The sequence below is a fragment of the Sinocyclocheilus rhinocerous genome, unplaced genomic scaffold, assembly GCF_001515625.1.
Source record: "Sinocyclocheilus rhinocerous isolate Xijiao unplaced genomic scaffold, SAMN03320098_v1.1 scaffold757, whole genome shotgun sequence".
Taxonomy (NCBI): Eukaryota; Metazoa; Chordata; class Actinopteri; order Cypriniformes; family Cyprinidae; genus Sinocyclocheilus; species Sinocyclocheilus rhinocerous.
Window position 1 is genome coordinate 1,822,286 of NW_015662957.1, and position 27,007 is coordinate 1,849,292.

At 39.3% G+C, this 27,007-nt stretch overlaps 1 protein-coding gene across 2 annotated transcripts in view; it reads left to right on the forward strand.

The window, feature by feature from the left end:
• The window catches only part of LOC107728618 (forkhead box protein P4-like), a 133,729-nt gene that overhangs the window by 52,372 nt on the left and 54,350 nt on the right, over positions 1–27,007 (forward strand). For both annotated transcript variants that reach the window (XM_016538868.1, XM_016538867.1), the window contains exon 3: positions 18,348–18,437. In XM_016538868.1, the coding sequence (XP_016394354.1) occupies positions 18,348–18,437 (90 nt within the window). The remainder of the gene's footprint in view (positions 1–18,347; positions 18,438–27,007) is intronic.

Below are 27,007 nucleotides of genomic sequence, written 5' to 3' on the forward strand. Positions count from 1 at the left end.
TTCGTGATGATGCCATGTATCGTTTTGGGTGTTTAATTTTTAATTTTATGAAAGCTTCAAGTGCAGTTAATTATTTGTACGTGCATACCGACGATGGCGGTGTTGAAGCTCTTTTATTTGCCGTCAAACGGTTGACCACTGCCGTGTCTGTATCCTGTCGCAAAATGCAGCGAAAAGTCCTACACGAAGGTAATAATGTGATTAAGGTGTTTACATGTCTATACTGCACTTCAGTAATGCGACTAAAATAACATCTTAAGCGCGCGCAGCTCAAAACAGAAATGCAGAACATTAATAACTACTGTCATATACATAACCTAAAAAATGTTGTGAATTCTTAGGGTTTCGCTGATGTTTAATTTTAACTATCTATTAATCAAAACATAAAACATTATTTACCCGATTGTATCTGCGAGGCGTCCATTACACATTTTCCCTGTGTGTTAGCGTCAGTAATTATGGCTGTCGAATGTCTGACTTAACTCTTGGTAATGTATTTTGCCCCGCCCCCAAAACATATGATTCGACTATCAGTCAAATATCGGCAAGATTCGAAAATTCCGATTCCACTATGAAAATCCTTAGTCGAGGACACCCCTAGTTAACAGATCCTAGTATGTCTTATTGTAACATTGATTAACTATTACTAAAAGTGGGATCTGTTAAGCCAAATTATTTACCTCTCCCGATTGATTTGGTGTGTAAATCTAAAGGCCTCTGATGTTCTCTAATATTTGTCCTCATTAACCCGCTGATGCTGGTGAGAAATGCTATTCATGTGTGTTGCTATATCCAAACCACAGTGGGCGATCACCTTTGACCCTTACCCATAATTCTTTATGACCGTTCTCTTTATATAGTCATTGTGTTTGACTATATAGTGAAAGTGAAGCACTGAGTAACTCTGGAATATTTAGCACTGTCTTCTATTGTAAGGATGTTTTTTTTTCATAAAAATTGTACAATTGTTTTATATATTTTATTTAATTATATTTATGTATTATTATACAAATGAATCATAATATATAGCAATATATAGTACAATATTATAAAATACAATATTATATTTAAATATTATATTAAATATTTTTATATCATATTTTAAAGCAATTACATTTTATGATCATTTATATTTTATAAAAGTATTAATTGAGGCATCAAAGGGCTAAAATACCCACACACAATTTGTATTTCATGCAAATAAAATAAAAAATACTTCATTGAAAAACTAAAGCCAAATGGTATAAATCTTAATAAAAAAGGTTAAGGTCTTGATTCAATAGTTTAACCATATATTATCTAGTCATTGTAAATGGAAAAAGTGCAATTTTGTCTTTCAAAACAGTAATGTTCAGTCAATTTGCTGCCAATGTGATTTTTTTTCCTTCAGTCAGATCTGGCAATTCCTGGAGTTCCATAAGAATATAAAAATGGGTTCTTAGTAATCTGACCACTGGAGTTGCTCAAAAATTGACACGAGTAACCAATGAAGTTGTTTGGAGAGTAGAGAGTTCATGAGCAGAACAGGAAAAGAGAAGGAAAAAACTTGTAAAATAACAACTACTTTGCATAGTTTTTTCTGTCACTTGAAATAAGGGCTTGAAATTGTAGTGAAGGTAATGAATGTGAATGTTTGCACTCCTTGGCTGCATCCTCTGTGAGTATGTGTGTGTGTGGAAACTCCCGCTGAGCGAGCATGGCTTCACCACACACAAGGAGGCCTTTCTTCCCAGCTCTGCAGTCTGGTGTTGGTGCACCTGTACATGGTCATGTGAGCCAAAGCCTTTAATTAGAGAGAGAAATTGCCAGTTCCTTCTGTTCTAAACCATTTCCAATGTCAAACATACGGCCGCCGTCCCCTCGATGCCACACTCTGTCTCTCTATTTCTCTACCTTCCTCTCTGTCCCTCTTTATTTTCCTTTTCCACTTTCTCTCTTGCGTGCCCATACTTTTGGTCTTTGGTGGCAGCAGTAGCTCCTTGTAAAAGTAATGTTCAAGACATTTTACATCACGGTTTTCATAATTCATATGTCTACAAGAAGCTGACAGCTTAACTATAACACTATATGATAATTATGCCATAGAATGTTGGCTTTTCTGAGGTCAGAAACAAAGCTTTTGTCTAGTTGTAAACAGCAGTTTAGCTGTATTTGTTTTGAGTGGCTCTCATAGTCAGTGACTTTTCTTATAATTGCAACTTTATTTCTTGTAATTTGCAATTCACAATAACAACTGCATTTCGCGTAACTGTGACCTGAAAAATCTTACAATGTTACAATTGCTATTTTATCTCACAATTATGGCTTAAGTCACATTTATGAGAAATTACAAGTTACACTGATATATTATTTAAAAAAAATAGATGTTATATTTGTTTTTTCAGGATTTTTGGCAGCAGCTTGTTATTCCATTTGAGTTGTCATACAGTCTGACTAGAACAGGTCTGAAGTTTCACTTCAGATGCAAAATATGCCACACAGAGACCTTCAGTGGTACAAATGCTGTAGTCGCTCTCTTTAAGGATATTTATTGTGGTTACTTGCCTATAAATGCATGTGTACATGCCTGTGCCAGCATTTATGTGTAGGTGTATTTTATTTCTCCTTGGCCTTGAGCCTTATGGAGTGAGACTCCACACACCTGCTCATCTTCCAGTAGCAGTTTTATACATTTACTTCAGTGTTATTGGAGTTGCTCTACAGACAAAAAAAATAAAAAATCTGAAAAAGTCTCCAGGCCATCTGTTTGATCTGCTGTCACTATTTAATGTGGCAAATTTTACATTTGGCTCAAATGTTTTATTCATTTTCCAGCCTCTATAGTCACTTGACAATAATTAGACTTTGTGACTCTGTTTTTTCACAACGTTTGTTTTTTAGACTGAATGAAAATCACGACTTTTTTATGCAGTTTGAGTGAATGACATTCCCTAACCTCTTTGTCCACTGAGACATCCCAAATGTTCTTCTCATTTCTTCACTCCTCCTCTTTTTTTCTTCTTCAAACGAGATGTAAGTTTTGTGCCAGCAAGCGATGCAATGCGCCCTTTGATATGGGTGGCAACGCCATAGAAATCTGCCTCCTTTATTCCATCTCAGATGGCCATTGTTCATAAGAATCTGATGAATGAATTAGTTCATCATCAAGTTCCCTCATTTGATTATAAATGAATGGAGAGTTTCCCCCCTGAGGAATGTTCCTTGTCTGCTTCACAACCCCAAGACCAACAAAACCTTTTGCTTTGTAGAAAAAAATGCAAGACAGGAGAGGTAGAGGAAAAAAAATCAAGAGTGCACACTAGTGGAGTCCTTATAGAATTTCATCCTCTTGTTGCACAAAGCCAGGAATCCAACCAAGGGTTTTCTGTTTTTCAATCCCTCGAGTGTTCTTCACTTCAAATGGTCCCGCTCCGCAGTCCGTCTACTGCTACTGCAACCTGGGCAGGGGGAAATGGCCCTGACAATCCCCTCTGCTGCTCTTCGTTTCTTTAATAGGGAGGTCTTATCTCTCTCTCGCTCTCTTTAGGGATACAGTAGACCTGTGGTTTCGCTTCAAAGCGACCATTTAGATAGGATGTGCCCCAAATGGTGTGTAGCAGGTTACAAACATTGTTGGGTCCAGACCAGCTCTCTTGAAGCACCCTGTCACCCATCCTTTTGCTACTAGTATGCTGTTTAGTATCAAGAGAACCAATTTCCCTTGAAGTTTTTCAAGTTCTTCAGAGTATATCTCGTCCTGCTATGTGAGTGATGAGAGTGACATTCATGTAAGCAATCAGATATATGGGTTTTACCAGGTGGTCGATAAAATGGGCAAAACTTTCATAAATTAGTAACATTTCTAAAGATCACGGGACTCATTTATAAATCACGTGTATGATCGAATTGGATCATAAAATCAATGCAAAATCATGTTTATTAAGTGAAAACTGATGTGAAAATGTTTTTATGCATTATGCTGTTCAAACCAATCGATTCAAATGACATGCTGGTGAACTGCACAGGCAAACACCACTCACATTTTCTCTTTAGAAAAGTTAAATATGTTTAATCTCTATAAAGTTTGCATGAAGTTGTTTTTGTAGGAAAGTGTCACGGTGCGTGCGGGGAGATGAAGCGAGGACTCAATTGCAGGAGAAATGGTTTCTTTCTTTGTGAGTCTCTGGCCAAGTTTTTCACTAAATGCGGCCTGTCAGAATGATGGGCCGTTTGGAGACCTGATGCTCCGGATCTTCTTTCAGATCAGTTTTGACCACTTCTGAGTTTTGGGTTAAACTCTCAGGAGGAGTGAGAAGATGAGCAACTGCTTCCCTAATTAGTGGAGAGTTGAGAAAGAGTAGTGCAGAATGGAGATGTGAAACACACCAGAGAGAAGAAAAAAAAGACTCCTTCTTTAGGCACAGACAAACACTGACAGCTTAACATTGGTTATGGTTTGGAGCTGATGCATATGGAGACCACATCATTGTAAAGCTCAGGCTCTTTTGATCAGATGGTCTACAGACAGGAGATAGCAGATTATTTCACTTCCTCTTCTCTTTCCCCATTCACTTTACATTTAAGTCTTTGACTTTTTGGGAAAATGGATTTGTGTTGACAAGTAATGGGTCACAACGGTCAACTGTCTTATATTTATTAGATGTATATGTTTAGTTATGTGTATTTACTTTAATGGTTTACAAAATGGGATTTATCAATACATTGAAAGATATTTTACATTTTATTAATTGTCATTTATGTATCTATGATTAAAATGAAAAATACAAATAAATAGATTAAATTCAAATATAGTCTAAAAATAAATTATATAAAAGTTATTTTATTAAATATTCAGTATACTATTAATAATTATAATAATAAATGTTTAATATATATTTAAATAACTATAACTTTTTAGTTCCTATTTCTGTGTTTTCTCATGTCTTTAGTCGTGAGGGACATTTGACGGTTTGTCTTCCTGTAGTCATTGTATCACAACCCACCCCCACTTTTTATGTTATTACAACTCAGAATTACTCATGTCCATGCACGTGTGACGTTTGCTTTACTCTTTGTTTTCTCTGGCACCGTCCACCATTAAGAGGCCATAATGGACTCTGTAAATTGGTTGTAATGGTAGCTTTAATTAAACTGTCCACAGCGCTGATGGAAAGAGCGGATAAAGGCATATAGATCTCAGATGTCTGGACAGATAGGCCATATTGAGTTGGATATCCTGATGGCAAATCATAGGTACCGGTAAGGCAGTCTAGACTCTCTAATTGGGTTTCTGCGTGTGAAATGCTAAGCACGGTGAGATAGGAAGTTTGGACGGTTTGACAGTCAGGGTGTTTGGCCTCTCTCCCGTCTCACTACCGCCAGGAACGGCCTTCTGTTCAGCACTCGGTGGACAGTAATGGCCGTATCACGTCCTCCGTGTGAAATGAAGCTCATTTGACCAATTGCAGCCCATCGTGTCAGCGGTCTCAAGGCCTCGGGCCCACTAGCACGAGCAGAGCGGTCTTTATCATCTTCCCTTCAAGCGGCTTAAGTCTAACGAACAAAAACGGAGGGAAAGGGGAGGGAGAGACTTAAATACAGGGATCATATCCCTTTTAGACAAGGATGCTAGGTGATGGGGGCCAGGCCAGAAGCCAGCTTAATAACATCCAGTAAATCGAACATTGTCAGCCCATTGAAAGGTGTCATCGCTTAAAAGCATTCCACACTTTTAATTGTGGCCTGTCTCATTGTACGGAGGTCAGTGAAAAAGAAAGGTCATGCTGGGTCACGAAACGCTGGTGGTGACCGAGGTGCAAGGGTTAGGGGTTTTGGGGGGAGTGTTAAGGGAGGGTAGTTGCCTAGCATCTGTGGAAAACCTCAATAGATGCCGCAGCAATACAAAAAAGACCTCCGGCGTGCTGGTTTCCTGTAGTACTATTGAAAAGTTGGTCTGGCTTTGAGCTTCTTACACAGTTAAGAAAGTATTTGAGAGGACGTTTCTTTACTTGTTTTGTTGTGTTGCCTCAAAGCTCATGGAATGAAGAATATATGCTCTTTGAAAAGTCGATTTAGCTGAATAGCTTACCTTGATAACTAATGTTTTTGTTCTGGTAAAAGTTATTGTTTCGTTTGATTTTAATCAAAGTCGCTCTCTAGCATTGGTAACACATGCACATTTCTATAAGTAAAGGTTTATACGAAGCGTAATGTATTTCACATGTGTTCAGAGATATTTCATATTCTTCATCTAATGATTTTTTCACACACTGAGTCCTAATTCAGGAATGTTGGAATGTCATATTTATGGGACGATAATAAAACTAATTTATGGCTTTTCCAGAGAAACCTTTGAGAAGGCTAAAGAGGGCCGCCGTTAGTGTGCATTTACATATGTGTGTGTGCTGGTATGCTTCTCTCTCTGTGTGTGGAGTCATTTTAAGCCAGCTGAAGTTACATTAGGAGCAGTTGTGGCAATGCACAGTCGCCTCTTCCTGTGTCTATCCAGTGCATCTGTCTATGCAGAGCATCTCAGAAGGACTGCCAGCACAGCTGGGCTCAGATCAGTTCCAAACGTACAGCCAGACCACAGTAGCACTGTCAACCAACACAGATCACATTACAATAATGACTCACAAACTCATATGGGAATAATTGCGACAACAACAAGATGTGAAATTAGATTTTTGGTAATATGTTGGTTGAAAGAATCAAAGCAGTACATTTATTTGTTAATTTATTAATGTATTTATTTAATATTTTTTGTATTTATTTATTTTTAATGTATTTATTTGAATTAAAATTAATATTAATTTTAATTTTAGTTTTGTTTATTTCAAAGCAAAAATAAACATTGGACAAGTGTGTAATTTCTTCTGCTAGTAGCAAAAAATTACATATCACCTTCTACACTTATTTTTGTTTTAAAAGTCTAAAAGCAAACTTTCCTCTATGTATTAAAAAAAAATTTATGTTAAAATGTAGATACATTGTAAATATTAGGATAACATACTTTAAAAAAAAATTGTGATTATATATTTGCATAGGGCCCCCATACATGAAATTCACTGTCACAATCTAAAGTTTTATTTAGCATTTTTCTCCATCATATTTTCACCTTCTGACTCCATTTAGCCTTTTGTTTTTGGCAAACATGCTCAAACATAATAGATTTGCACCAAGAAACACTCACTTCCGACTGTCTAAAGTGGTGCCACAAAGCCACCTTTTATTCCGTGCCTGTAATTTCCACGGCCTGGGCAGTTCATAGACAATACTTGAAGCACATCAAGCATTGACCTTCTTCTAGTCACCATGGCGATTATGAAAGATTCTCAGCTGGATACTAATGTGGGGGCATTTGGAGGTATAGCTCCCTCAGAGCTGATTGACAAACCACTGGGGAGGAGAGAAAGGAAGGAAAAGGAAGGGGACAGGAAAAAAAGAGGGCAGGAGAATGGATTTAGTGATTCGGAGAGAGCTTTGAGAAGTGGGAGGGTGAGATTTAGGTAATAGTTGAAGTGGAGAGGAATTGAGGAAGGAAGGATGGAGAGAATGAGGGGCAGAAGGAGGAGGGCGGCAAGGAGGGAATTTCAGTTTGGAGGGTTAGTGAGGCAGAGGGAGGGCATCTTTTACCCTGAGTACACTTCCTACTGGACTCCACGTCAGGAAACAGCAGCCATAATTGACGCTAATTGGCATGTGTTTTTGCTGTCTCAGCTTTAATCAACAGATGAGGTGGAAAGAGAGTAAATTGTCAAGGACTGGTGCTACTTCTAACTTAAAGGAAAAGTTCCTCTAAAAATTTAAATAGTCAAACCCCTATAACTTTACTTCATTACATAAAATAAAGTCCAAAAGACTATTTTAGTAGTCAAACTTTGGAGGTCAGTAAATAAAATAATAATACCATAATAATAATAATAATCAATGACAGTATTTGATTAGTTAGTATGAGTTAGATTAAATGTCAATAAAGACTGTTTCGAGGCTTTCTATTCACCAAAAAATCCTGGAAAAAAACAAAAAAAACAACAACCCGGGAACACATCACTTTTTCCACAAAATGTTAAGTAGAACAAGAATTTTCAACATTAATAATAAGAAATGTTTCTTCAGCACCAAATCAGCATATTAAAAATGGCTGGAGTAATGATGCTGCAAATCCAGCTTTACCGTCACATAAATAAATTACATTTTAAAATTTATTCAAATAGAAAACCATTATTTTGAATTGTAATAATACTTCAAAATATTAGTATTTTTTACTGTATTTTTGATCAAATAAATGCAGCCTTGGTGAGCACGCATCTACATAATGGGTTTTATGTTAGGAGTAGCCTAAAATTCAAGTCATTATTGACTGAAAATCTTGCACATTTTCAAATCAAATATGACATGATAAATTTAAATATGCAAATGAGCAGAATGGATTTTTGGAGCACCTGACCAAAATATGTTTCCATTTCATGGAAAAAAGCAGGTTGGACATTCTTCAAAATACCTTATTTTTGGTTCTACGGAAAGAGAAAGTCATATGGTTTTGATACAGGTGAACTATTCCTTTAACCATGGTGAATACAAACACACACACACACTCACGTACTTACTAAGCCCAATTTCCTTGCCTTCAATGCCCACTTAGAACTCTCTGTATTGTGCTGTGTAATGCAGAGGCCTAACCTTACGCCATCCCAGAAGCCCCTGCTCTGTGCTTGGGATAAGAGACCCTTCCGCTCTCCATCTCTGTCCTCCCAACGGCCCTCTCCAGGCTCCAAAAAATGGAGAACCCCCAGGGGAAACAAAAAGAAGATGAAGAAAAAGGCAAAAGAAATATGCACAGCGCCACTCTCAAAGTTGTTGCCCTGGTAACTGGTGAGGGTGAGGGAGAGGGACTGCAAACAATGAAGCCAGATCCCTTTTTAAGTGTTGCTAATTAGCTTGCCTCCGCTTGCTCTTTGTGTTTGCCATCTTAAAAAGAGACTAAAGTCAACAGGGAGAGGCGTCGGGGTAGAGAAGAGAGAGAATGTTGGTTTCTATTTTTCTTCTCCTTAATAGCCAAGGGTGGGGATAGAAGCGAGATGAAGGCTGCATTGTGCCGAGCGACACGGATTGATGATATAGATTGATGCTACTGATGTAATTGAATATTGATGAAGAACATGTGAAACCTGCAGCTGGTTTGGTTTTGTTAAAGGTTTGCCGAAATAAAGCGTGTTTGCTTTATATTACTGACGCGGTGCATCGTTGTAGAAGATTTTGAGTTTTGGGAAAGGACTCTACAGTAGTTGCTTCCTTTTCACCATCGACATTTGTGCTTAAAGACACGAGATGTGGCCTCATAGCAATTAGTATGATTTATTCCCTCCTAACTCGTCTTCAGACCTCCCCACTCCCGTTTAAACACAGATGGCAGAAACTTTCTATATGCTGTATGTTCTTTCTGGTTATTTTCTGAAGATCGGTATCACTTTAGCCACTACCAGGTATGAAATCAAAATCAAACTAAAAACTTGAACTTTATTTTTCTTAGTTATTCTCCAAGCAAGTGGTTTTGAGTGCTCCTCTGTTTTAACAATACACCGCATGTGTCTTTTCTTCTAGCTAACTTGCTTTTGGCAACATCCCGAGCGCGTATTATTAATTTTTTCTTTATTAATAATAACAAAGAAATGCGTCCCATATGTCTGGTTTGGATGGGAAACCCTGCTGCCAGTTAGTGCTATCCTCATCATGGTCAGTCTGTTTAGCATGTGTTTGTAGGAGGATGGTTTTGGACGGTGTCCCATTGGGCTAGGTCACTGAAGCGGTGACTCACATTGAACTCCAACACCTTCGTATTGCCCCGAACCGTCCCTGTAGACCAGCTCTAAGATCTTGAAAAGCTCTCAAATACGACAAGACCTTGAAAGTCCATTTTTGCTTATTAGTTTTTGCAGTCCGCACAGCAGAGAGAGGTTGAAACCCTATCAAGTAGAACTTTGTTTGACTGCCAGAAGGGCGGTGTTAAGAAAACCACAGCAAAACTGCCGTGCAATTGCCATCAATTAGCCGGCTGTGCGGCTGCCGAGGCTGGAGGATTTCGAGACGACCCGTATCCTGAACTCTCCGAGCTCTCTCTCTCTCTCTTTCTTTCTCCGAGCTGTCTCAGTGTTGAACTCTCGCTAATGTTGTGGCCCTCAGCACTACAAAGTGAGCTCACGGTGCCAACAACGAGGTAATGATGCCCAGAGAGCCCAGCCATAGTGGATTACACTTCCTCTTTCGCTCTTTCAGTATGGGACATGGGGATAAGTTACTGCCGAGAGAGACACCAGGTACATATGAGCTCATTTGAGCCTCTTTCACCATTCGCCTTCCCCTAATGAGTTCAACAGCCATACAATCCGCACAAACTTTTTCACAGTTTTCAAAAACAAAATCTCTCTGATCTCTCTGACGCTGCTGCTGCTATCGTGTTGCAGCTCATATTTACTTTTTTTTCCAGCAGGCTTTTTGTTTTAACATTTTTGGGGACTTAGAGGTGAGCAACGCACATCTGGAAAGCAGCAGAGGCAGCAAGTTTCAAACAGGTCCCCTTTGTGAAAAATAGGAAGTGAAAAAAACCAAAGCGGTCAGGCTTTTCAAACATTACAGCATATTTTGAAGTTTTTTCCTCCCTTAGTTTTATTTTTTTTATTGCCTTGGCTTCAATTCACCCTTTCCTCATTTTAATGGCCGATGGGAGTCTGCTGTAGCCATTTAAATTTAAAGGTTTCGCCGTAGCCTTTATATTGCGGAAACATTACATTAAATGGCAAAAAGGGACAGCGGCGGGTGTTTTTAGATGATTTCGGCATTGAATAATTCACTCGAATTCGCCATTTTCAGATGCGTGTTTTAATGGATCTGAACAAAAACAAATGTGACGAGTGACTGCGAACCGCACGATGGAACAGGAAGTGGCAAATTAAATCCAGCTTGGGCCAAAAAGGAGCGAGAGGGGGGAAAAAAGGAGAGAAATATGGTCAGAAGTGCAGTTTATTTGTAACCCACCGTGAAATTGGACAGCTCTGCAGGCTACGACTGTAATGAGTCATGGGGACCAAGTTAAGATCTACGAAACCTTGGCCCGGGCCTGTAAACCCGATCCCGTCGAACAACCCACACCTCGTCCCGTAGCCCGGGGTGGACAGCTGCTAACAGGCCCAGTATGTCTGCCTGAAGCCGCTGTAGACGAAGCTCATTTGGTCACCAGCTGTGTTGGAGCGTTCCAGCATTAAAATAGAGCAAGTCTGGTTCTCAGGCAAACAATAATTCATCCGTTAGTAATTATTGGTGCGGATAGTCTCTCTGGAAAGTTAAGTTCATACTGGCCAGGCCAACACTCCATAAGCGACGGTGCGTAACGCTTTCGATCGTGTGGACAAACACATCTGCGGTGGTAGATTCCTCTAGCAGCTGACAGTGATGCATTTGATACATTACAAGCAACCGCTACCGAAAGCCACGCTTCACGTAAATATGCCATTCAGATACAAAGCAATCCCACAAGTTGTCACACTCATGAGTAATAAAGCGGCTGCCGTCAGGAGCGGCGAAAGGAAAGGAGCCGGGTGCATTGTGCGCCTGTAGTTACTCAGAATTTGAAGAGGTTGTACAAGCAGGTATGATTATTTTTGCCAAATCCCTCACATGAGTGACGTTTTGGATGCCAGCTTGCATTACATCTGTGTAACTTTTCTTTCATCTCGCCCCCCTCTTCTTCTTCTGTTTCTCTTATCCAATGCAAGCAAACAGAAACAGCTCAAGTCTTCATTTTTAGACGCATTACAAGGAGAAAGCTGAACTTCCTAATTCCAGGAGGATCAAGCCCGAACCTCAAAAGAAGCAGCTTTTGGAATAGCTTTACTTTTCCTTTAAGGTTGAATGGCACCGGTTGGGGAAAAAAAGGGCGCCTTTGTCTTCTTCTCTCCACTCCTGATTTGGAGGTGGCTATCAAGCAGGGTGCATGCTGAACAAAAGCACCCAAGTGTAACAAGTCTTCCCGGTTTGTACCGCTGAAAGAAGGTTAAGTTTGGTTCTTTTTTCCCCTTGGTGCGACGGGATGTTTTTTTGTTGATGTTGTTGTTTTTTTTGTGTAGCAATGTTCACATTCCAGTCCCGCCTTAAACACCGTTGATGTTGAGTGAGGGGAAAATCAGCTTTGGCTTGTTATTTATGAACTGCCATTTTGTAAATTAGAAATATATTCTGTCTTCACACCCTTAAAATAGACTTTTTGTGGCATGTTTGGGTTTGTTTGTAGAGTGTCTGACCACATCTGTCTGTGCGTGTGGTTGTAGCATGAGGTAGGTAACATTACTCAGAAGAGCACACCCTGTTGCTTTCCTAAACAGTGTGAACAAATTACAGAGTACATTTGAAAAGCGTTTTTTCTTCTTCTTCGTTTTAATAGAAAAGTGACCTCACCTATTTACGTTTGATCTAAAATTTCACCACGAGGCACTGAGACACTAAAATTTGTTAGATATTGTGTCTTTTTTGTTTATAATAATGCATAGGAAAGAATAATCTCTTTAATATCTCAGTTGTTTCTCCTACACCGCAATGAGATATGGAAAGCTCAGATTTTTCTCCTGTGTAACAAAATCAATGATTTTCAGTATTAAAATTTCTCATCAATTATTTTCCATATATGTGCTTTTTTTTAGTGATCTGATTTGTTCAATTTATCCTAAGGAATTTTAGAAAAAATATCTGAGGTAAAATTTGATACTTAAATAAAATCAACTCCATTAGGTCTCCTGAGCTTTTGTAACACTTGTTGCTTTTTGTTTTCTCATCATGTCTCTTTTTTATTTTTTTGTGAAGAAGTTAGGACAAAAACATTGTTGTGTCAAGTCACAGTGTGTGACATAATACCCCAAAGCAGCTTCGAGTGCGGGTAAATATGCCATTTGGCAGTAGAAGCCAGAGTGCAAGTGGAGCATGTTGACAGGGGGGAAAAAGCGAGGGAGCGCCCCGCGTTCTGCCCTCTCCCTCATGCTCACTCCCACAAACACAGGCGGATTAGGGCTCCGATTCATCACCTCCCAGTCGTGTTTACTTAAGCAACCTGAGCGTAATGAATAGAAGCTGGGACATCCAGGAAAGAGGTGTGCAATCACCCCTGTTTGTGTGTTTTAACACGTCGTTTTGGAACGTCCGCCCTAGAGCGGCTCAAAATTTCATGGGGTGTATTATTATTGGACGCGGGCACGTCTGCGCGCGCGGACGCAACTGTCACAACTTTGCGACAACGAGAGCGAGTCGTACTACGTGCGTATGCCAAAACGAATTCTTCCCTGTTATTTTCCCATAATGAACCCTCACCCGCGGGCCCCCCTCCTTCCTCTCTCCTGCAAAAAGAAAAGAAACCCAGTTGTCAGCCATTTTTTCTGAAGCCCGTTAAAGAGGGGAGGGCGAGAGCCACGAGAAAAAAGGAAAAGAAAGAGGGGGAAAATAAAGAAGAAGAGGGAGCCCCCCTCCTAAATCTCCCTACACCCACCCCTCCGACCACCCTCCACCCTCCGAAGTTAGGACAAAAACATTGTTGTGTCAAGTCACAGTGTGTGACATAATACCCCAAAGCAGCTTCGAGTGCGGGTAAATATGCCATTTGGCAGTAGAAGCCAGAGTGCAAGTGGAGCATGTTGACAGGGGTTTATTTAAGAATGAATTAAAAACGCAGCGCCGCGGCCCTAAAGGAGGCCACCACTGTTACTTCGTTGACCTCTTCTAAAAGGGTCCTCGCTAGCCAACCCTAAATAACTGCACATCATATCTAACTCTGATTGGAGGTCAGCACCGAGGTGGGGGTTTGATTGGTCGAGTGTGGCCAGCAGCAAGATCTGTTTCATAAAGTTGATGTGGACAGGCCAATAGGAAAGACAAATTACATCTATTAGAGATCTCAAATGTTTCGCACATTAAACAGACAACAATTGAAACAATTGAATTTTTTCTCAGAAAAAAGACTGGTTAAAGTCTCAGTAATCTCACGTGTTTTTGTGTAGTTTTATTCATATTTTTGGAATAGTTTTGAGTATTTTTATTATTTATATTTTATTTATTGTTTTAAGAAAAATACCCCAATAATCATTCATGGGAATTCTTGAGAAACTGTAAAGCAGCAGTGAGATCAAATTGTCATTTATATTTTTGAATTATTTTTATGTTTTATGTATTTTATGTTTTGAAAGAGATGACATCTCGCACTATGATCATATTTAATCAGAGATTTTAATATTTTTTTCAAATACTTTTGAAAAAACCTAATTTTGAAAAAACCTAATTTCTGTTCACAATTATTTATATATGCTCTTACTTTGACAAAATTTGTATTTCTCTTCTCTTTTACCAGTTTCATTTCAATTTATTTATTTATTTTTGCCTCTTATGTCTTTTGTAAATTACTACACTTTGTTCCTTACTTCCTGCCATCTCCATCAGTGTCTCCTGAGCTTCTCTCAGCATACAGTGGCAGTCTCAGTCTGTCTTCAGCTCTGGATCCGCCAAGTTCAGTAACATGATTCCCTCTGACCCTTCGTGCCACGCTGGCCCGTTATTTTCCCATAATGAACCCTCACCCGCGGGCCCCCCTCCTTCCTCTCTCCTGCAAAAAGAAAAGAAACCCAGTTGTCAGCCATTTTTTCTGAAGCCCGTTAAAGAGGGGAGGGCGAGAGCCACGAGAAAAAAGGAAAAGAAAGAGGGGGAAAATAAAGAAGAAGAGGGAGCCCCCCTCCTAAATCTCCCTACACCCACCCCTCCGACCACCCTACACCCTCCGGCCCACCCCCCCACGACCCTGCTGAATTAAAAAATGCTCTTGTTATTAAAGGCGATGTCAGGAGTGTTGATCCTGTCTAACTCAACAGCACAATGGAACTGTTGTTGGACCCGGCCATCCGCGGCCTCCCTCATATTTTCTTTAAAGGTGCAGCACTCACCAGCGAATGCCACAAGGCTTTGGGAGAGAGAGAGATAAGATGAAAGTAGGTGAGCGAGAAGAAAGAAGCAACTCATGTTCACGTTTGAAATCTGGATGTGTTTTTCACTCCCTGCTTAGATGTATGGATGGAAGTTATAAAGCATTTTTTCCCCCTGTTTGTACTCCAAATCTTTTTTTTAACCTCCACTGTTCGTGAAAGCAATAAAATTGGCAAGTCAGACTCAATAGATTCTCCAGCCACAGAACGGAGCCTCTCCCCTGTTGCTCAGAGAGACTCGCCGCCCCAGACACTCTCATTCTGGGTCCGTTTAGTGCCGCCAGTCTCCGGTCCCGCTGCTGAGCTCAGTGCATCATGATTAAGACCAGCCGTACTGACCACTTGTTCATCACTAGGTATTGTGCCTTTCTCCTTAAAGGAATAGTTCACCCAAAAATTATGATTTTTTTTCTCTCCCCTATTTCATTCCAAACTCATAATATTACTTTTTTTTTTTTCAGTGCAGCACAAAATGAGATTTTAGAATATCCAAGCAGCTCGTTTCCATGCAATGAAAACAAGCTCCAAAAAGGCAAAAATTGAAAAAAGAATTAATATGAAAGTATTGTAAAATGGTCCATACAATTTGTGTACTACATTCCAGGTCTTCTAATATTTCAAATCCCTGTCTTTTCCTCACATACTGTATTGTCTTTCCAAATTTCTTTTCAATTTTCTTTTCAGTGCAAAACAGACACCAAAAAGTGATTTATAATGGCAAAAATGAAAAAAAAAAAACATAATAAAAGTTCCTGAAAGTAATTTATAATGGCATAAATTACAAAAACATTAAAATATCATAAAAGCATGGCCTTTAATATACACTTTATGTATTATATTCCAAGTCTTCTAAAGTCGTTTGATAAATTTCCATTGCTTTTATGTTACTTGTATGTTTTTTCTTTATTTTTGTCATTATAAAACACTTTTATGAATGTAAGAAAATAAGTCATGTGCTTTAATGGTGTTTTTTCATCGTATGGAAAAGAGCTACTTCGACATTCAGCTCGGCGTCTTATTTTGTCTTTCACAAGAAAAAAAATATAGGGTTGAAATTACATGAGTGTGAGTAAATGATGGTCCATGAAAGAAAGCATGAGACAAATCTAAGGTGGTTTTAGCATAATAGTTAAGGCTGTACTGGAAACACAAATTTAGGGGTGGTCCTATTTAGGGGTGACCCAGTCACTGCCAAATTACTGATATCACAATCTATCACTATTGCACCCCTGAGCAAGGCACTTAACCTCTGGTAGTTCCAGAAGGGGCTGTGCATTAAATTAGTGCACTGTAAATTGCTTTGGATTAAATGTATGCACTAAACAGCTACCATTTAATCCAAATAATTGTGGCATTTATGAAAATCAAAGAAGAGTTTATTAAAGTGGTAATCAGTGCGGCAGTTTTGTTCAATTGTTGATCATTGTTGCCAGACAACCATCTGGTCCAAGTTGTCTCTGGTTGTGTGTGTGTGCATGTCTGTAAGTAATTCACACCACATGCCATCAGTAGACTGTATATTCTCAAAGCTAGTCGTAGCTGGGAGGTGCTGCCGGTCACTTTAGCATATCCAGCCCTCCGCTGAGGTCATGTGCGCAGATGGAGGGGGGTTGGGGGGTTCCTGCACAGCATGTGTGTGTGTTCACAGACGTGTGTGTGTGTGTGTGTGTGTGTGTGTGCACGGTGCTCAATCGCGACCTCAGCAAAAGTAGCAAGTGCTCTTGATGCAGATGGTTTTCATCACACCGACCACTGCATGTTCTCTCTCTCATGTGCCGATTGTATTGGGGGCCTCTCGCCTTTTTTGGCCCCCTCTCTCTCTAAACCCGCCACCACCCCCTCTACAATAAAAAAGACAGAGGTGTATCTCTCTTAAAAGGATTGGCACCATTTATTTAGAGGGTCCTGGACTGGGCTTTGTAATACACCCTCCCACACATGTAGCCAGTAAGTACTTCTGCAATTGATATAATGGCTATTAGCACTAACAGTCTTACTGATATCAGATCAGTGCTAAGTGACCATGTTTTAAAGGGATAGTTCACCCAAAAATGAATATTCTGTCTTCATTTACTTAACTCATAAGACTTACTGTCTTCTGTAAAACTGTCTTATGAATATGCACGCTGCTTTTCCCCTCCAACAATAGCAGAAAGTGACCAGGCATTGTCAAGCTTCAAAAAAAAATAAAAATAAAAATTGGTCTGTACTTTTTTTTTGAAGCTCTAAAATCTAATTTAGGTTTGACACAAAATACCACTAATTCTCACAATATTCATACACTGACACTCAAAAGTTTGGGGTCATTTTTAATTTTTTTATGTGGTTTTTTTATGCTTACCAAGTGATTTTGATTTTTTTTTAAAAAGCAAAGTACAAACAGTAATAGTGTGAATTATTATTATTATAATGTTTTCTATTTTAATATATTTTAAATGTAATTTTCAGCTAAAAACTAGGCCTATTCACTTTTTTGTTTGTTCTTCACACAAAGCTGTTGCATGACTTGAAAAGACTTTGAATATACTTTAGATGAATTGTATGGACCACTTTTATGCTACATTTATGGTGCTATATCCCAACATGAGGATGAATCAGTGATGACAATGGTCATTTCTGGGTGAACTATCCCTTTAATGACAGTGAATTAAACCATAGATTTGTCTTCAAAGTGGGTTTACAGCTGGGTGAACTATTAAAGCTGGCTGAAAATGTCTAAAACTTTTCAGTCTAGGACCCTTTTTTTGGTTAGCATATGCATCAGAGTATGACTCTTAGGATTTATGTTTGGTGTCAGGTCTTTTTTCTTTTTTTTTTAAAGAGGGCTTTTCACCCCCCTCCATCTTTTCATAAATCAATATTTACTATGTAACCTTCCTCTCTCTCTTCAGGGCCAGGAAGCAAATGTGCATCCTGATGGTGCTCTTCAAAAAGCTGTTTGCCCACTGATTTACTGTTGCCTGGTGTTTTTGTTTTGAGAGGCACATTTTGCCATTGGACCAAAGATCCTGTGCGGGTGCAGTCTAAAAAATATTGCCTTCGTCTGTTTGTAGGGTAGCAAACCACATAGCAGGCAGCACAGTGGACAGATGATCTGAGAGAGTGTGAAAGAAAAGAATAAAGGGTGTGGTAGAGTTACAGAATTGTATTTTTCCTCTCTTATTCTGAGGAGAAAGCAAGGCCCCTATCTGGCTCTGTACAGGAGGGGGCCCCACACACTCAGGTTGGCGAACAGGTGGGGCCCACTGTGCAGTGCTAAGTGCATCTCTCCTGTGATTTTGAGGAAATTTAAGCAGAGTGTAAAGGGGTGTATGTGTGTGGTGCTCACCGCTGTGTTGTCTTTGTTTCTCATGTACACAGGCCCTCCAGGCAGCACGCCAGTTCATCCTCCAGCAGGCCACAGGACTCAACTCCCCCAGCAGCAATGAGATCAAACAGAGCCCTGTGCAGGTACGAGTGCCACACACTCAGATTTACAAACATATAGATACAGGCTCATACCATTAACAAACAGAGGCAAGCATATTAATAAATAAATCAGGTTTTTGTCCTTTTCTTTTTGACTTGTTTTGCTTTACCATTAAGGTTGGGCAGTGTATATAAAATATAATGGTAACACTTTGGAATAGGGAACACTTCTCTTAATAAACTTCAAATTTGTTGGTTATTAATTGTTAGTAAGGTAGTTGCTAAGTTTAGGTAAGGGGTGGAGTAAGGGATCTAAAATATGGTCATGCAGAATAAGGCATCAAAATGATTATAAGCACTAATAAACGGCCAATATGCTATTAATATGCATGCTTATAATAGTGAGAATTGGTCCTTAAAATAAAGTGTTACCAATATAATGTATATATGATGATTTTGCTGAATCAAGCAACATCATGAAAATGATGCTTTTAATGTGTTTTATGTTAATTAAAAATTATTATAAAATTATTAGGCTAATTTTACACTACTTGTCCTTTTTTATTCTTTAAGAAAGGTTAATAGTTTTTCTGATATACACTTTTAAAAAGTTGATAAGTTTGATTCATTTTCTTGAATCATTTTAAACTGTTTCATTGAATCAATTCAAAACTCAGATTCACTTATTCATTTACATTGGCACACATACAAATGAAAATGAAAAGTGTAAATATTTTGTTAATTTATGGACATTGAATAAAGTGGAATATAATCAAATTATATAACCAAATAAATAAAAAAGATTCAGCTATGTCACCCACCCCTATGTGTCATCATATTTTACTTTCCCAGATCTTTGTCTATTAAAGTTCTCATTCTGCTTGTCTCCCATCCCCCCTATCTGTACTGTATTAAAGAGTTGAGTTGCGAATGTGGCTCTTTGTAATGAAGAGCTGAACAATGGCACATCTTGAACTTCATTTCTCATTGAGCAGAAGGTTAGCTTCTAGGAGTGCACGTTCCTGTAGCATCTGGTCACACACACACACACACACACACACACAGATATATACAGACACACAGGAATCTTAAGAATAGCGTAGTGTGGAGGGCTCAGATCCATATTTGTCACTTTCAATACAATATCAGGCAAACCTACATGCATGACAATGTACGGTGTATTACTAAAGTATATATATGCTCTAGTGTGCATGCTTTATCTTGGTGTTTCTTGCTGTCTGTAAGATATGCAGTCTTCAAGCCTGCCACGTTGAATTGGGCCAGTGGTGGTAACTGCCTGCTTTAGCACACTCGTCAAATGTGACAAGACACACTCACATGTTTATAGCAGAGTAAAACTGTGCTATCACAGTCATGAAACATGCTTCTTCCTGTAAACACAGTTGTAAGACTAACACAGACTGGCATATAGCTACAGATTAGGGTGCGCTATTATTTAGCCTGATAGAGATGGAGGAGAGAGGAAGACAAACAAGGCAACCCCTAATAAGGAGCAGGAAAAGGGGTGGATGCAGTCAATACAAGCTCAGAGGTGAAAAGTAGAGAGTGCAAGTGAATGAACGAGAAAAAGGGGTGTGTGAGAGCCGCCCAGAGTTTTCAAATCATCAATAATCCAGGAGGAATGCTAGCTGACAGTTTAAATGACCGTGTTGAGAGGTTTTCCCTTCAGGGTAATTAACATTATCAAGGAACAGCAGGTTACCTCGTTAGTGGCGCACTCATTTAATTAACAAACCACACTAATTAGATTGAACCCTGGGCTGAAGTTTGCTTCGGTGTGCTCGTTGAGCTAAAGAAAAGTCAAGAAGAGGAAAATCAAGGGAACATTTTTATCAGAGTCCCTTTTTTCCACTAGTTGCTTTTTTGTCGATGGACCTTTTGATGATTGATGTGGCTTATTGAACAGGTTTCGCTCCTTTCCTGTTTAAATTGTGGTGTTTGATAAAGCAAGCATCACTTTTACCATTGCTTATACTTAGGGGATAGCTCACTTAAAAGGATAATTTACATAAAAATGTACTTACTTTCCTCTGTAGAACCAAAAGATATATAAAATAAAAGCCTCTTTCTTCAGAATAACATCTCTTGTGTTCCACAGATGAAAGAAAGTCATACAGGTTTGAAAACAACACTGTTTTCATTTTTGGATTATCTTTCCCTTCAAGTATTAATTAAACTTCAGTACGTAACTTGTCCCATATTGTTTAGGCTACAGACATGAATGATATCTCAAAACATGCAGTTTGTTTAGAAGACTTGTGCTATTAGTTTCATTTCACTCTTTTGAAGACAGGACTTGCACTGAAAAGGGCTCTAAACATATCTAGGGATCAGAAGTGTCTTTTGGTGCAGTTTTACACAAGAGTTGATCACATTTTCGCTCTAAAAGTAGTTAGAGAACTTATAGACTACTGTGTTCTCAGGCTGGATGTTATAAAGCAGTGTTCACACACCATGATTTGATGTGTACTAATGAACTCTATAGACCTCTGTCGACCCATGACCCTCAGCAGAGGCGAGGCTTTTTGTTTTGGGCTTCTAGGGAGAAGTCTTTCCCATCTCAGCACAAGGCCACCCTGAATGCTGATAAAGTTGAGCCCATGAGATTCTGCTTTGTAGTATCACTTCCTCATCCACTGCTCCAGGGCATCAACCCTCAACCCCGACCCTTCCCTGCCACACTGTCTGTACATTCTGAGTTCTGCTGTAGGGTTTAAGGGACTGCAAACCGGCCCTTGTTTGTCTCACTGCGGAGTGTTTCCATTACTCTTAACTCTAAAACAAGAAAAATGTCTGGTGTGTAGATTTACGAGTCATGTTGGAGGACTCGATTTTTTTTGTAGTGACGCGTCATACCACTTATGCTTTTACGAAAAGGCCTTCAGCTGTTCGACAGCTAGCCATCAAGTGACTCTTACTGTTATACCACCTCTCTTTTAACTCTCAGGGTCTTATTTCAAATGTTTTTTTTGGTTTTTTTTAATTTCTAAAATGCCTCAGGTTCAGCAGGGTGTTTGAAGCTGTTGTCCAATAGCAGGGAAAGCAGGGCATGGAAGTCATTTAACCTAGTCAAAAAATGTAGCCTGACAGAAAATGGCCGCCAGTCGAGTTAACTCCTTGCAGGGTCTTTTTGAAGATGTGAATGCAGTGTGATGAACAAAGAAATCTTTTGGTGCCTGATAATTAGATTTTTCCTCTTCATCACTGACAAAGAAGGCAGAAGTTACATTACAGAGGTTTTTGTCTGAATATTCCAGAACCTTGGCTGTGACCAACAGGTTCTTCCCTAATATGAATTATTTGGCTCAGACTTGTCTCTCGTTCTCGCTTAATATTCTTTGGGTTTTTTTGGGACAGTCAGGGCTAAAGAATCATAGACAGTATATATGTGTGTATATACAGTATGTGTATGTATATATATATATATATATATATATAAAGTCTATATGTAACCCTGGAATAAAATCCACACTTTTTAAAGGCTCCATTACACTGTAGGAGTATTTTTATCTGTGTGTATAAGGTGATGAAAAGGGCATAGAATTTATCATGGCTATATAGACCCATTTTACATGCACACATGTGGCTCCAGTCCCATCTCTGTTGGTAATTGAAAAGAAAAAGTGTCCTCTTTTCATGTATTATTGAGGACCTCGTTTAATTAAAAAAAAAAATGAAAAGACTCATTAGAGACATGTTAATTAGTTTCCTTCTCTTGAGCGTTGATAGAGAGGCTGCGTTGCCAGGGTAGCACTGGATGATGGGAGCCCCGCATCCGAGATGATCCTATAGAGAGATGAGTGACGCCACCTCTGTGTGGTCAAGAACCTCGGGCTCATTTTTACAGCATGAACTATGAAAGCCCTTCGACCCTAATGAAAATTTACCTCTTGTGTTTGTTCTTCATCACGGTAAAACACAATGCAGCGCTTCTCATGCAAATAGCCACTTAAGAGCAGGTTTTGATAAGAATTCTTTGGCGTTTTTTTGGAAACAGACACGTATATAGACATCTCAAATCAATGGGTAAAAAGACCATCCGTACTGGACCGAGCCCTTTTTCTTGAACTTTTGTTTTTGAAAACTCTCTGTTTTGTCCATTAAGTGGAAATGCTTAGTCTGCACTTTTTTTCCCCTTTTCAAAGAGGCTGTTTTGAAGAGAGAGAGGGTTAGAGAGGGTGACCCGGAATGCGAGAGGCCTGACAGATTGAAGACGGCGAGAGAAAGAGAGAGCGAGAGGAGAAACACCCAGGGCCGCAGTGGCCGTTTCAGAGTTTGGGTTTGAGCAGTGGAGTGTAAAAGTCCATTTTTTGATCTGAAACATGAGTGAAAAGTGTAATGAACGCGGTCGATAATGGGCTTTTATATTTCCGCACCCCAGTCATCTCTTCTGTTGTGTTCCACTGGAAATTTGTTGTCATTTTTATTCTGGGGCAGTGAGGCGTTAGATAGAGCCACAGATGTGTGTGTGCGAGGGACGTCCGCAGAAAGCGAGGGGACTAATGGAAGAGGGATATGGAAGACGGAGTGGTGGGGGGATTTTCCACTTGAACTTGCCCGATTCGGGGCACTCGCGCAACGGCGGATTTTCATTTGTCCGAATGCTGTCCGAACGCTGTCAGAGAAAGCGGTCCCCAGATGCCAGCTCTGAACTGGGTGAAAATAAGCGAGTGACAGCCCAGAATTCTCTGCTTCTCTGGAGTCGCTCAGCCCTGCAGGCCCCGGTGGCTGGCTTTTATTACACACCGCGCACATAACGACATGCCATTGCAAACAAAATCGCCCGCACCGCCACCATGTACTGTATAAGAAGCGCGATATGATAAATACCTGTGGGAGGTAATGGGGCTAACTTGGGGGGGGGGCAATGATGGGGGTTTTTAGACAAATTAGCTTGTGAAAAGGTGGCTGTGTGCTCCAGGACCCCTCTATATAGCCTGGAAGACATCATCACAGAACCACCTGGTAACAGCGCCTGCAGCCTTTCAGCGGGCCTGTTATTAAAATGACAGGCCTCTTTAGCGTCGCGTCCCGTTCAATATAGTGACCCTTCACTCTCCACATGCAGGCTAATATCTTCCAGGCTTTTTGAAGGTGGCGGTGTGACTGCTTAAAAGCTCACCCACCCGTCCCCCCTCATGCTAACCCCACCTAGCTTCCCTTATCGCTTCCACCTGAGAAATGTGACCTCTTGGCCCCTCCTGTCAGGATTAAGAGAAGAGAATTATTCTGGTTGAAATAGTGGTGGCATTTTGTTCATCTGATCATGTGTTGATAAACACATTCTGCTTCAGCTTGATGGGGGAAGGGAGTTAGCGTGTAGCAGTTTAGCACCGTTGCAAAGTTCATGTGATATGGTGGAGATGAAAGGTGATCATAAGGGTTAGTAAGGAGACAGAGGCAACAGTTTAGATGTGTAACTGCTAACGAGGTTGGCTATAGCCATGTTATCAAACACTGCGACCAGTTTGCAACATTACAAGTAAGGGATAATGTATATTTGGACATTATCATAAAATAAACCCTGACGGTAATACTGAGGGGTCTGACAGTGTTATTTTGCCGTAATGGCATTGTTTGTAATATTATATATTTTTGTTTATTTATATAATTTTTGTATTCATATATATTTAAATGATCTTGTATAAAATTAATAATATAAAAATCTAAATACAAAATATTATTATATTTATTACATTATATATACTGACATCATATCAACTATATACATATATACACATTTAAAATATGAAAAAATATAACGTTCATAAACATGTATTTTTGTCAAATTTATATAAAATTGTATTTTACATTTTAAATGATTAAAATAATAAAAATATTAAGAACTATAAGTATATAATATATAAATATATAATTATATCCAAACAACAAGTCTCCTCCTTGCAGTATTGTTCCTACAGAAATCTTTGCATTTCAGCTTTTAAGCGGTTCCTTGAGCCTTTTTCTTGTGGTACAATCTTAGTAACTCTCTCCTCATATCTGGTATCCCCCGTCCCTCCCATTTTTGTTTGGGTTCACGCTTCCTCCATCCCTTCTCTCCCTGTTTGCCCCCTGTCTCGGACCCCTCCGAGCCTCCACAACCCAAGGCTTAACCTCCATCCTCCCTCCCCGGAGTCTCCCTCTCGCCTCACGGCCCAGCGCTTGGTATTGGTTTGCGAGGCGATTAATGGCGCTGTTGTGTAAATGAGATGTGACGGCTTGTTTACCGGCTTGAGCCCACGGGCAGTAGACTCACGAGCACACCCGTGAATAAACTGATCATAATGGCCATCAGCACAGACTGCAGGTACCCTAGTGCAGGAGGAGAGAGAATTAGAGAGTGTGAGTTGTGGGTTGCGGTTAGGCAGTCTACCAGTCCTCCATCGCTGAGGTGAGTAATTCTTTTTGATGGGGGTAAACAGTGCTAGACTGTTGTCCCGCGTGTACATGGATGCTCGCGTGTGATGTCTCCTCTAGTCGTCTCCTTGTCATTTTTTTCAATTATCCCTCCCACTCCAGGGTCCCCGCGGTCTGCCGGTGATCTTGAAGACGGATTGTTGAGATTGACTAACTGTGGTGTTTATATATTCATTATAACTTTATAAGCCTCCATCTTTCTCCATTACACATGTGCGCACACACAGTAAATGTTCATATTTGCCATGTTTTATAGCGCCACCTATTGTCAGATCCCCAGCTTTTCTCAGAATCATGCTTTTATGTATATGACTCATGTTTTGTTAGTATAACATATATTAAAATAGGGATGCATGATATATTGGTTATCGGCTTATATTAGAAATGTTCTTATAAAAAAGTTGTATTGGATATTTAGTGCATTCTGATTTCCCCTTTTTTTTTTTTTTGGTAACGTTCTCGTCGTCCAACATTCATTTGAAATATCTATAAAAACACTAATAATTAAGAGATCCTCTTATCCTTTTATACCGTGCATTATAATGTTATGATTCCTAAATTCGCTTGTAGCATTTAAAAGTTTATGTTTTAGTTTTGTTTTATACAAATAAGACTTAAAATCTGCCATTTGTTGGTTATTGGTCATAACACTAAATTAAATGTCGGTTTATTCCATTGGATACAATTTTAATATTGATACATCCTACAAAGTTTGGTGACATTTGGGCTCAAGACATTAAAATCAAATCAACTGTTTGTCGTTTTCTTTTGTGGAGCATTTAACAAATCTAGGATGTCCAAGATGCTCTTTCCCATTCAATTGCATTTTTAGGAACTGTGTCTTTAAGGATTGTGTGTCACTAAGAATTTACAAGTTAATCATCCTCTCGTTTCTGGCTCATCACAGAGGGACAATTGCTTTACTTAGTTGTTATATGACACCCCGTCTTGGCTTTCTAGAAGAACTAAACTCTTCCTGTGTGTTAACCAGTATTTTAGATTTGGATGACCAGAACTGTGCACTCTTTACATAGTCAAAGTGATTCTTTGGCCACCTTTCCACATGAGCGTTGATCTGTCGTAATTCATACTCCCAAGTCTGAGCCGAGTTCCCTTGCAGTCTTTAAAGCACTAGACCTTTGTGCTCTTCTCTAAATTCTTCAACTTTAAGGGCCGTTTATCAGATTTTCCCCCCTTTATATGGACGAGTATATTATTCCTCTCCAGCTATAAAAAGCCTTTCAAGAACTTAGCCAGACCCAATTACGGCTTTATGGAGCTGATTTGCCACGTCTGTCCAAAGTTTAGTAACATGTTTTTATATGCTTTCACTTGAGGCTCTTTCGCCCACTTTTTCTGCTGCTCCTGTCTGTGTGTGCATCTGTATGCACCATGGCACTAAATGTGATAATTACCCTGTAATATGGAATGGCAAAGAATCCTCTAGAGAATGGAGATGCATTCATCATCATCCATTTATTTAAATACCATAATTTAGTGTACGGCTCATTACTGGGAGGTTGACCTTTCCCAAAATGAAGATCTCCTCTATACATTTGTACTCGCTGCCTTTATTTTAAACATCCTGAAAGTGCTAATAGGGATAAATAAAAAAGGAGGTGATGTAGCAAAAGGGTGTAGCCTGCTCTATCCATCCATCCATCTTTATGCTAATTACATATATGTATGCCATTTTATGTATATAAATTAATATATATTTTGCCATTGGAAAACTTTCCAATTCTAATCTTGTTTTACTACTTCATTTTAAATCAGAGAGGCTATTAAAACATTTCTGTTTTAATGCTCTCATACTCGTGTAAGTTGTGAAGAAATTGTGGGAAGGAGGAAACATAATGGGCGAATAAAAAGTGCATTTAAATTATTGCTATGTTTATGATGTTGTCTAATTAAACATTGGCAGGCAAATCATTCCTAATATATCATCAATATTCAGTATATCGCCATTCCATCCATCATGCTTTTCCAATCTTAAGCATCTTTTTACCTTGCAAGATGTGCCGCAACTCACAAATCTATTTTTAAACGACAAATAATTTGAGTGGCCACTTCATTAGAGCAGAAACGGTTACAACTTATCGTGGAATGCATTGAGACGTTCCATATATCCACACTAATGGAATCAGATTGAATCCAGGAGCACAGGTGAAACA